Source organism: Cenococcum geophilum, assembly GCF_001692895.1.
Source record: "Cenococcum geophilum 1.58 unplaced genomic scaffold K441scaffold_28, whole genome shotgun sequence".
NCBI lineage: Eukaryota > Fungi > Ascomycota > Dothideomycetes > Gloniales > Gloniaceae > Cenococcum > Cenococcum geophilum.
Window position 1 is genome coordinate 491,620 of NW_027137586.1, and position 12,676 is coordinate 504,295.

Sequence of the window (12,676 nt, forward strand, 5' to 3'; positions counted from 1 at the left end):
TTCTAAATTTCCGCTGCCTTATCCCCTTTTCGGTCATGTTTCCTCTCACAATGCTCATTATCCCTTCTTCGATTCTTATTCCAGTTCTTGACACGCGCTTGACCACGGCCCTCCAGCTCTAGTTCTTCATCTTCAGCCGAGGCATTTTCAGCTTCCCATCCCTCACTTGTCATAAAATCTTCTAGCGCACCCTTGACTTTCGGCCCCCAGACATTCTCACCTTTCTCTAAGTCCTCGTACTCAAGCACATTTCTTCCTAGCTCGTAGTCTCCTTGACGGTATCGTATTAGGGAACTCATTAGTCCAAGAGAGTCGACTGCAAGGCCGAGGTCATGGCACAGACTCCGGACATAGAAACCGGATGTTACGGTCATGCGGAGACAGGCTGCAGGCGGCTTGGCTTGGCTTTGAAGAAGGTGTGAGTCTGAGGATGCCGGGACGTTTCCTTTTATTGGGAGAGACTTTTCTGCTTGGGTAGTCCGTGGGTTTATTGGATCTTCCTGTAGGGCATTCGACTTTATCAAAGCTTCTTCAAGGGGTAATGCACCAGACATGACCGGCTCCGGTTCCATCTTCGGCCTTTTTAACTCAGAAGCCGTTTCAGAAACACACTCATCCATACCCTCTCTCCTCCTTTTTACCCCCTTTCCCCCCTTGGTGTTTCCATCCTTCACATCCCGTATGCCAACATCATTTTCTTCTCCTACTTCTTCCACACATCCCACTTCCTCTTTAGGCCACTGGAAGCCATGGCAACCGCCCTCCATCCAGTCCACCATTTCCAATTCCTTAACCTCAACCTCCCTCGCCTTGATTTCTGGCATCTTCACACCCGCTCTAGCTAACTCATACGACCTCTTACCACCAACCCTCAGCGCGCTAAAAACCGGGGGTTTCTGCATGATCTTGCCCCTAAATTTTTCCAATGCTTCCTCAACCTTTCCCCGCGTGATATGCGCATACTCGGCTCGTGAAACTACTTTGCCTACAGCATCGCAAGTGTCTGTGGCAGCGCCAAAGAGCACGACACATTCATATGTTTTCGTGCACTCAAGGAAGCGCTTCAGGCATTTTGTACCGCGGCCGACACCCACAATAAGCACACCGGTAGCTAGAGGGTCAAGTGTACCTCCATGTCCCAATTTCACTTGCAGTTGGTTGATCTTGTGACGCGAGGCACTGGCACCTTTGAGGCGCGCACGCTCGGAACGTAACCATGGGGAGAATATTACAGAAGGATTGAAGTGGGTTTGCAGGTTACGGAGGACATCGGCGGAGGTTAGGGTGGGAGGCTTATGAATTGCTATAGTATGTCAGTGGACATCAAAAAGCGCCGTTAGGAAATAAAGAATACCGAAGATGCCCTCAACAATCTTTTGTGGTTCTTTCCTTGTCATCATGATGTACGAACCACGGTTAGTGGGGCAGACACTAGAGCTGTCATGGACGGTCGAAGAAACTACGGAACAAGATGGGCCGGGTTTACCTCACGTGATGTCGTTGGTGCGGATTTTCAATCGGTCCGCAAGCTGACTAACTACATTTGTGCTGCAATGCCGGAATCATGTCAAAGATACTTTTCTAAGGGCGTGTTCGGTTGCAATCTGGAGCTTTTTCAATCTGACGTTGATCCATGCTTTCACCGGCGCCAATTAGGAGATAATTAGTGGCGCTTAATCTGGTGGTCGTACTCAATCTGAAATAAAGCCAACTCTTCGGTTGATTGTTCTAATAAAAAAGGCCTCGGATGGGGCTCCGGGATTAGCGACGTCTTCTACCTAGTCGGATCTGAACGGCGACAGTAATAATTAATTAAGAAGAGGACATCGCATAGGTCCTGCAGCTGCAGTAGTAATACTGTCGTCGGTAAGGGTGGTGGCGGTGGGGGCCTAGTGGGCAAACGCACGAGCAGAGCTCCAGATTTGACTTGACGATTGATATGGAGAAAAAAGCTCCAGATTGATCTGACGCCAAGAGCTCAAGTTCAACTACTATATACGGTAAAGCGTGCGAATTTGACGCGGTTGCCGATCTGGAGGAGCTCCAGATCAGAAAGTCGCCAGATTGACCGAACAGACACCTCCAGATCAGATTGAGGCTCCAGATCAACTCGGTTCTGAAGCCTCCAGATTCAATCTGGAGCTGCAACCGAACACCCCCTTTAGGCTGCGTTCGGTTGTAAAACCGTCAGATTGAATCTGAACTGAAAGTCCGGCAGAAAGGGCGTGTTCCTTCCTAATTTGTCACGCGCTCGTGGCTTTACGAATTGTACGGGCGTTTGCAATCTGAAGGCTTCAGATTGAATCTGGAGTTTCAAGCAGATTAAACTAACGCCAACGGAGGAAGAATGCTTTGCCTTAGCGCAATGGGCGAAAGTTTAATTGAAACGGGTAACAACCCGCAGCTTTTTGTTGGCGCCAACACCTAACCAAATTCATGGAGACAAACGCCAATATGAGGATTCGAAAGCAATATGTATGGGAGACGCAAGCAGTGATTTAGGATATGCTCCTGATTATATCAAAACAAATATTGTAATCCATTGGAGAATACGGCTCTATTCGCAGCAAACAAGGCCCGCCAAATGTAAGGGACTACTCGGTTGCAAGTTTTTGTTTCAGATTAGGTTGATTCTAATTCTGACGCGATCAATTGGTTAAACTCCTTAGAATTGGAACTTAGGCACAAAAATTTTAATGTCCCTTTTACTGCCAAAAAAACATGCTATAACTTCGCACCCTTAACTATATTAGGTAGTTAAAATAGAGCTTAAAGCTCCGTATTTAAATTCCATTTTAATCTAAAGCCTCCATATTGCATACGGCCGTGCCATAGGCGCGTGCCAAATTAGGAAGGAACGCGTTCTTTCTGCTGGACTTAAGTTTGGATTCAATCTGACGCCTTTGCAACCGAATGAGCCCTGAGCCTGTTGAGCCTCTTATGAAACGCTCGTCTAACTCGTTCCCGAACAGCCAACAAAATCATTACCACTGGCTCCCGTATGCGTAATCTCACCCGCTAGTTCACAATTTGTATTGAAAACAATACGATCTGCGCCTGGCGAGCCTATCGCACAAAAAATGCATTAGAATTTTCTTGCTTCCCATTATATTTCTCCCTCCCCCAAATATTTTTAAAAGGAAATAAAAGAGCTTACCTCCGCTATACACTCCACTCTCCAGAATCGGGAACTCCAAATATGGTCCACTAACACCGCCAAAGGAAAAACCTTCGTAGTCATTATAGTTTTCTGGATACTTTGAGTCACCCGCCGTCGTGCCATCTTGGTAGTACGAGCAACCCGCGTCTAAGGCCGCGCTGACTTGGTCGCTAGAATAGCAGTTGGAGCCGCAGGTTGTAGTGCAATCGCGAGCCTCGAGCATGGTAGGAAGAGAGAGTACTGGTGTGGCGAGGAGAAGGAAGATACCTGTAAGTGGCTTGAGCGAAGGCATTGCGACAGTCCGGACACAAAATTGAGACGAAGAGATTGATGTGCTGAGACGGTGAACGAGCGTATCTGTGGCGTTGCTGCTCTGGAAATGGTACCATTGAGGCGGACAGCTGAAGGAATTTATACTTTCTCCTCCAGTTATTTCCACTCTCCAGAAGAGGATGCAACACCCGGCGCAATAGCATCGTAGTCCAAGTTATCTCTTCGCCTGGATGTCTGACTTAGTCATTCAGTGTAACATGAAGCTCAGCAGCTGCAACTACTAAGCTCTTTCATTGGTCTCCTCCAACTGACGCTGATAGTACTTCGGCATGGAAATGGAAGGTCCCCAGTGATCGACATGGGCTTCGCTGGAGACTTGAGTGAGCTTATTAGAAAGGGAAGGTAAATTAGGCTTGTCGCAGCTACAGAACCGATCGATTTTGTTTCGTGTTCATAGGCTGGGGTATAAGAAGCGCTGCTTCAATAATCGAATGGGGTCGACAGAGTTACCATTGGTGGATGGTGATCACGGATCTGGCGTTAATTAAGTTAAGGGTCTTCATGTGTGGGGGAAGGGATATTTGCCAGGTAAGAGGGCGGTGGCTATGCCGGATTCGGCAGGTCAGTGTTTGTGGGTGGGGTCCAGTGCTTTTGGACGGTGATCTTGTTGGAGCGGGGTCTATTTGGAGCTCCGGGTGGATTGGGGCTTGATGTAGATTTGGAGTCGGGCTTCTGATTGGTGGATTGGAGTGGATCTAAGGTTGATTTGGCTCTTGGAGCTCTAGATCTATACCTAATTTAGAGTAAGGCTAAGGAGGAATAGAGCGCTAAGGAGTTAGTGCACGATATAAAGCTAATCGGCAGCTCTGACGGGTTTCCCGTTGACTTACAGTTGGGTGTCATAAGTGTCCGTGCTAAGCGAATTTTCAAGACAACCCACCCTATTAAATTATATATAACAACCATATAATTAATTTTAAAGCTTTAAAAAATAGCTGAAGTTTATATTATATATTAAATCTAGCTATTACAGCTTTTTTTTTTAGTTTAAAACCTATAACTCTTTTAGAAATCCTATTAGTTCCCTAATAAGATCTATAATATTTAATATATATTTTCTACTACTAGATATTAANTTTTTTTNNAANNNNTTTAATATCGCATAAAGATTTATATTTATTATAACTTAGTATATTTAGAATATTATTTTAAAAGTATAAAAGTTTATTATAACGTTATAAAGTTGAAAATTTTTAATTTGTATGGGGAATTTCATTTTTTTCTAATTTTTTGACTTTATAACCCTACAATAATTTTATATATATTTTAAACAAAATTTTAAATATAAAGAGTCTTAGTAAAAGCAAATCTCTATAAAATATTAAAATTTTAAGAAATATTTTTAATCCCTAGTAGTAGAAAATATATGCTAAATATAGTAAGTTTAGTAAAAAATTATTAAAACATCGAGACTTTTAATAAAGGACTGTAAAATATAAGACTTTTAATAAAGGACTGTAAAATATAAGACTTTTAATAAAGGACTGTAAAATATAAGACTTTTAAAAAAGTTATAATAGCTAGATTTTATATAGTAATAGGCCTTATAACTATTTTAAAGCTCTAGAATTAATTTTGTGGCTGCTATATAGTAATTTAGCAAAAAAAATTACATTTAGTGTGGTCTGGGCACGGACACTTATAACACCCCACTGTATTGTCTGGTAAGTAGTGTTTTAGCTATCCATTACATAGAATCTAGGACCCCTGCTTACTCTCCTTCTGCTACTATCGCTTTTACTATTATTTATCTATATCTATACTTACTATTATAGTGTTATATTTATACTCTAATAATAAGAGAAAGTTAAAAGGGCTTTTTAGAGTTTATATTTTAGGGCGCTTTTATATATAATAGGAAAGGCCCCTACTATTTAGGACCTAGAAACGAAAAAGGAGTACACTATTACCACTATAAAACCTATTAAATTTAACGCTAAGATAGAGGCTACCGCGAAGGAAGAGTAGGAGCTTATTATAGCTATAAGACGCATAGGATTTAAAAACCTTAGAGGAGTTAAACCTATATAGAAATAGGATAAAAAGCACAGTAAGCTTATAAGAGGTAATAGTAAAGGAATTAATTAGTATCGATATATAACCTTCGTTCTTAAGCTAAAGCTTATGCCCCTTACTTTAGCTTATAAAAAGATAAGACTTTGCCGTACGTCTCTCTTTATTATAACCTTTTTATAAATCTCTTAAACATTTAACAGCTCCTTTAATGCCCTAATTCGCCTAATATAAACATAATAGAGCTAATATAGCTTTACCTTATAAGAGCTACTACTAAGAAGGGCGCCCTTATAAATTTAGCGGTAGATTAAGAGGATCCCTTAGTATATTTAAGAGATAATAAGGCTTAAAGGAGCTAAAAAGTATTTTAAGGGCTTATTGCATATACCTTGGCGCGCAGGGCCTTTAGAACACTATATTTCGCAGAATAATTAGGAGGATATATTAGATAAAAATAAGGAGAATTTATAGCTAAAGCTAAAGCCAAAGGCTAAGCTAAGAAATAAGGTAGTAAAAAGCGCTACTAAAGCTGCTCTAGTTGCTATTTTTACTATATAAGAAGCTTAAGAAACGCCTTAAGATCTACCTTAAGCACCACGACAAAATTTACAACGTTGCCTTCTAAATAAGGTCCTTAGTAAGACGTTTATTAAGTCTAAGGAGCTATAGCAGCAGAAGCCGCAGTAGGCTAAGTTATTAAAGAGGCTATAGCGATGGGGTAGTAGGCGGAAGTAGTAACACCTTAATATCTAATATAACGTTATCTATCTACACTTCTCGTTGTAGAGAGCTAAAATCTATCTTCTACTCTAGCCTCCTTCCTAATTTGGAACGCTAAGAGCTAATAACGTGGCGTTCTGGTGGCTTTTTGGTGGCGTAGATATGGCCCGTCACTTTTAAACGCTGCCTCCGTACAGTAACGTAGTTTATAAGCAAGCGGGCCACCTAAGCATGTGGGCCACCTCACCAAAACACGACGCGTCACCTAACTACTACCCCAATGGCCATACCACAACAACGAGAAGCCCTCTATTAAGAGGGTAGAATTAATCTAGCTATTAATGCGCATAAGTAAGGCTAAATTATAAGCTTTTAAGCCGCTATTAATATATATAACGTGCCTAGAAGTATAGCCTAGCGACGCGTAAAAGGCATTAAACTAAAACGCAATTCTATCGCACTAAATCGCCATTTTACGCTAGTATAAGAAGAGAGCATTAAGCTGTGGATTCTATTATTAGATCGACGCGGTATACTACTACAAATTAAGACCGTATAGTAGATAGCTAGTATTCTAGCTACCTAGCGCGCTAGATCTGCTACTATATATATTACGGCGCTAGTAGGAGCTGGTAGAAACTAGTGGATTATAGCTAGTAAATATTAGTAGATTGTAGTGGACAATCGCAGACAATCGCAGATAGTTTTAGATAATTGCCGTTATATAACTAGAGGATTGTATATAACGTTAAGCGGCGCCACCCTTTATCTCCTTTCCTTTCTCTAGCTTTAGATTCTTGTTTATAGACTAACAATTATATAACCAACTACCGGTACTATGCCAAAACACCTGCGTATCACCTGCGTATCGACTACGTATCGCCTATATATCACTTACGTATCACGCTGTTTTAGTTACGTAGTAGTCTCCCCTTTCATCTTATTACCTGTGCCTTCCTCATGTATATAGAGAGGCTCTAGAGCTACATCTTACAATTAAGTCGCTTGTTTAATTCCTATACACTACAAAAGCTTACAGTTATAAGCTTAGATCGCACTACCTACTAACTAATTAATCAGATTAATCTACCTGTTGCACAATCTATTAAGCAGTCAATTTGCTACCTTATTTAAAAAGTTACTACTTCTACTACCTTTATAAGTGTCTTAAGCTTCTTTATCTACTAAACAAACGGACGATTAACCTCAAATAATAACCGTACCTAACTAACGAACGAACTAACGAATCAAATTAAAAGTTTGGAACGTTAAAATAAGGGTTTTGCTAAGACACCAATTAGACCCTACCTAACCCTATAAATTCTAAAATAACAACCATAAACGAATTAAAAGTCAACCTTATCCTTAACTAGCCATCTAACTAGATTTAATGGTTCTTTATTATCTAAGATATAGCCAAAACTAATAAGGTATGGGAGAATATTAACCTATTTAAGAAGAAAGATAAACTTCCAAATCTAGAACCACCGCATTAACCTATACTAGCGGACGTACTTCTTAATGCTATATTAATAGCTTAGCTAGACCAAATTAAGCTTATAGCCTATAATTAGCTCTACGCCGAATACAAAGATAACTTACGCGTATATTAAAAGCGAGAATAGGCTATAGACGATATTAGCAACTCTATCGTTTGCTTAATATCGGTAGCCTACCTCCCTCTTATTAACGGCCTAGATATGGTATACAAACGGCTATAGGCACTAAAGACTGTTCTTACCCCTACTACCTTAGGTTAAAAGCATAACGTCTTTAATTAATATACGGCTTTAAAAGACTATAATAAAAAGCAGAGTATTAATAAATAGTTAAATGGCTGGCGGAACGTCTATAAACTTATAGAATAATTAGAGCTACCAGATGTATAGGGATTTAGACTACACTACGATTTCGTTTAAGCTATTAAGCCTATCTCTTCTAGCTTTGTAGGAGCCCTAAAAGTAGACCTTATTTATAAGGAACGGAAGGGCGAAGATATACCATCTATTATTGAACCAATTGAGGATTTTAAGGAGCACTACCGTATACAGCAAGTAGCATCCTCTGCTACCACTGCTAATAGCTTTGCATTTGCAACCCTATAAGGCAATTCTAATTCTAATTCTAAGTGGAATAAGACATGCGTATACGGCCTCGTATATCGATTTAGCGACTATTACTACATTGCTAAGTATAAGCGCCCTTAAGGATAGAAACCAAACCTAGATATTTAAAAGGAAGTAGATAAAAAGATCTTATTTACACTTTAGATTAAACGCATTGTTAAACAGATTAAAAAATAAGGGGTGAAGAAGGATAATTAAAAGAGTATAGAATCTACAATTGATTTTAATTCTAAAACCTTACCTTCTAAAATACTAACTAGCTATACTGCCGTGTTTAGTACTGGTTAAATTTTATTTAAACTCTAGAATACCTAGATACTTAACCCTAGCGCAGATATATATGTCTACAATAATAAAGAAGACTTTACCTTCTTATACCTAGTAGCAGAAGATAACTACCTAATTGCTAGTGGAAATTTTGAAAAGATTTAAGCTTATAGAATAGTAACTATTACTATTAATACACCTACTAGGAGCTTAAAGATAAAGCTATCCTATATAGCATTAGTACCCACTATATTTATAAATATTATAGCACTCTTAAGAGCTACTAATAACGATATCCATTTCGACTTAGGATGAAACTTACTATACCGTCCAGTAACTAGCGAAATAGTATACTATGCGAAACGACTAGGGGGCCACTGGGCGCTAATATATAGAGATCCTACGCCTACGGATACCCTAGATTTAATAACTTAATTAACCTTCTTAATAAGAAGACATTAACTAAGTAGAATGGCCCGTAAACTAGTTAGAGCTATAGCTATAAAATGGCACAAAATACTTGGCTATATAGGACCTAATGCTATTAAGTAGCTTCCTAAGTATATTAATGGCGCAAAGCTTAAAGAGCTAATTAACGAACAAGTACCGCTTAAAGTCGAATATAAAGTTTGCTTATTAGCAAAGCACACGTAGTAGATCTCTTAAAGACGAGAATACGAATTTCCAGCCACTTAACTATTTAAACGGCTCGCATTTAATATTATTAGCCTTGGAGAACTAGGCTATAACAGCAATAGATATATTATATATTTCTACTACACGTATTCCAAATTAAATTTTATATATACCGCTAAGAATAAGGATAAAGCTACTGTCCTACCTACTATTCGTAAAACATATCGATTAATTAAATTACGATTTTACTAAGACGTCGTCTTCTTCTAGAGCGATAATAAACGAGCTTTTAGATAGATAGGAGATACTATCGGAATGTTAATCACGTGACGTGGTTATGAGACCACGAAGCGAGACTAGCTAATCTGACCTTGGAGCAACCCCTTACTTCTAGACATTAACAATCAATCAACTACCAACTTCAACACCGTATACGTATTATACAGTGATATTCGTGCCCGTTAATAAAGTGAGTATACCAACACTAATTAGTAGACGTATAGATTAGGAAATATGTAATAAGCTAGAGCTTAAGAACCGTACTGGTAACAGTACACGGATCACCTGGCCTTATCTATTTTAGTTATAGGAGAAAGCTATATTACCCTTAAAGCTCGAGACCACATATTAGCTTAACTGCTAACGCGTCAGATCGCCTAGAGAATTGTATCTTTACTTAGAGAAGATTACGACCTCCCTTAAGCTTAAGAGAATTTATACTGGCCTTATAGCTAATATAACAGATCGCTAAGAGAATAGCAATCTTACTAAGAATACTTTATAGGCCCAACGGCTATAGAGGACGTATATACTAAAGAGAGCTATACTACCCTTAAAGCTCAAGATAAACGTATCAGCTTAACTACTAACGCGTTAAATCGCCTAGAGGATTATATCTTTGCTAAGAATTATCTTTAGTCTTTAAAAATTGTAGATTTGTTAAGGGGACACGCACACACCCTTATATTCTTACCTTAACACCCTCACCTTAACACCCTTAACCTCGACCTTAACCACGACCTTAACCTTAACCCTAACCTTAACCTTAACCTTGACCTTACCCTTAACCTCTGTTTAAGCCTTAACCTTTAAACTCTTAGACTAAGGACACTCTATAGGCCCTAGGGCTGCAAAGAATACCTTAAACCTTAAACTTGAACCTCTAGAACCTCCACTTAACCTTAAACTATAACACACAAATATACCTTTTTTACGGCTTTCTACAGCCGTGGAGAACACACACATACACACAAAGACACGACAATATGGAAATTAATTGGAAGGAGAGAATTGCTAAGTATGGCTATGGAATTAATGTAGATGAGGCTACAAAGGACAAACTAGTAGAGTTCGTAGAAACGATGATATATAAGACACAAGACTTTACGGACAACGACTTATGGGCTATCTTTTAAAAGCTGTTTGAGGGGTTTATAGTTAAGAGCTTTAAGAAGATACGCATAGATATTAGATCCCAGCTACGAAGACATCTCCTTAAAAGAGGTGTTTATATAGGCAGACATAATAGCAGAGTTACTATATCTGAGCTGCTATTTAAAGTTGTATAATAAGAAGAGCTGCATTAGTAGACAGATAGGGAGATCGTAGCAACTATTAAGGAGTTAGCAGAACCACTGGCTACGAGAGCACTACGAGACAGGTTAAACTACACTCGTGACGGTCTATCAGGTCAGCCTATAGCTATAGCTGTAATACTACCTAGGTCCGCTGCCCCCGCTGCCCCTACTACCCCACCTAGTACTCCTTCTGCCCAGCATCTTCACCCTAGTACTGCCAATACCGACCCTACTATGCACCTGCCTATGTATAGTAAAGAGGCAGCGACTATTGCGAAGATCTATATAGATAACTAGAAGGCTTGTTAGGGAGTTCCTGCCTGCAGAACTGCCGTCTTAAACCCTAGAGAAGACTTGTCTCGGCAGCAGTATAACCCTCAGCAACCTACCTAACAGCAGTATACTGTACCGCAATCTACCGTACCGCAACCTACCCTATTACTAGCTGCTCCAGCCCTATCACCAGCTGCTCCGCCAACCCTACTACTAGCTACTCCGCTAATTCTACCACCAGCTACTCCGCCAATTCCACCAGCTATTCTAACTACTGCACTACTAGTTATCCCAATCGCTGCTCCGCCAGCTACCTCAATCGCTACCCCCGCTGCTCCCGCTAGTACTCCTACCCTACCTAGTGCTCCTCTTGCCTAGTATCTTTACCCTAGTACTGCCAATACCAACCTAGCTATAACACCGCCTGGAACGCAGATACCTACCCCTATAACACCTTAACTACCTATTACATTTATACCCTAGTAATCTGCCCAGCAATAGTATAACCCTTAGCAACCTGGCCAATAGCAATATCCCCTACCGCAGCCTACCCTACCGCAACCTACCCTATAGCAGTAATTAGACCTAGGGGTAGAAGGAACAGCTTTATACAATAAGGAAGCTATTACTATAGCAAAAATATATACAGACAGCCAGGGAGTTCCTGCCCGTAGAATTACCGTCTTAAACCCTAGTTAAGGAGCGTATACTACCTTTATAGACCGTAACTACTACAACCTAAATAAGGCAGAGGTCGCCTACGCAAATACCCTAAACCTACGGCCATAGCGGACACAGTAGATATTTCAGCATACCTGCAAGAGGACGTTCCCTTGCCTTAATTAGGCCGTAGGAGTGGGTTAAATAAATAAACTATTAGGTATTGCCTGGGTGTATAATAGGGGGTAGGCATTACCTAGGTGTATAGTAGGGAGTAGGCAATACCCTTATATAGGAGAAAGAGAGAGATAAACTAATAGGGGAGGAAGGAGACTATAAGCCTAAAGAGCTTATAGGGGGTGGCTAAGGCCTAGCTAAAGGCTACCCTTAGCAGCCCTAAGAGCTCCTAGGATATAGCTAAGATGGTATTATAGGACTACCCTATAACACCTTATATATACCTACCTATTTGTGACGATAGTGCTAGAAGAGTCCTCCACGTTCGTTGCCTGCTTATATAAGCAGATTCCCTTTGGTTCCTTTTTGGACGACGTCCGTAAGCAACCACTTATAACTCCGTAGGTATAGGCCTATATAAAGGCCTATATTCGTCGTAGATAGATTTAATAGATTTATTTATTCTTTTATCCTTAGATTTAGTTTATTAGGTTATGAGCGCCGGGTCGCTACTAAGCGCCACGGTTTAGCTGTTTAGAAGATTAACGCCTTACTATAGGTTGCATAAAGGGTTACCACACCCGTGCTAAGTTATTTCTTACTGTTCTGCATTAAAGGTTGCATTAAGGGTTACCACACCCGTGCAAAATCCTTTTTTTATTATTTTTTTATCAAATTTATTTATCCACGCACTACTATAGTATTCGCTACGCAGGCTATTGGGCTAGCTG

At 40.1% G+C, this 12,676-nt stretch overlaps 2 protein-coding genes across 2 annotated transcripts; both read right to left on the bottom strand.

The window, feature by feature from the left end:
- Positions 1-2: 2 nt before the first annotated feature.
- Positions 3-1,400, bottom strand: K441DRAFT_678380 (pseudouridine synthase; the record flags this gene model as incomplete). Its single annotated transcript, XM_067651151.1, has 2 exons — positions 3-1,303; positions 1,355-1,400. 2 exons carry the CDS (start codon positions 1,398-1,400, stop codon positions 3-5), a joined length of 1,347 nt encoding a protein of 448 aa, XP_067502627.1.
- Positions 1,401-2,701: 1,301 nt separating this feature from the next.
- K441DRAFT_613323 (putative extracellular guanyl-specific ribonuclease T1) lies at positions 2,702-3,876 on the bottom strand. Its single transcript, XM_067645638.1, has 2 exons — positions 3,158-3,876; positions 2,702-3,066 (listed from the first exon to the last, which is right to left on the bottom strand). The coding sequence occupies exons 1-2, from the start codon at positions 3,450-3,452 to the stop codon at positions 2,954-2,956; spliced, it is 408 nt and encodes a 135-aa protein (XP_067502628.1). The 5' UTR covers positions 3,453-3,876; the 3' UTR covers positions 2,702-2,953.
- Between the last annotated feature and the right edge of the window lie 8,800 nt (positions 3,877-12,676).

Bases quoted from the DNA above. Each gene is read 5' to 3' on its own strand.
- K441DRAFT_613323 (XM_067645638.1), bottom strand. From the start codon at position 3,452: ATGCCTTCGCTCAAGCCACTTACAGGTATCTTCCTTCTCCTCGCCACA. The intron at 3,067-3,157 runs GTAAGCTCTTTT...TTTGTGCGATAG, and splicing joins GAGTGGAGTGTATAGCGGAG to GCTCGCCAGGCGCAGATCGT.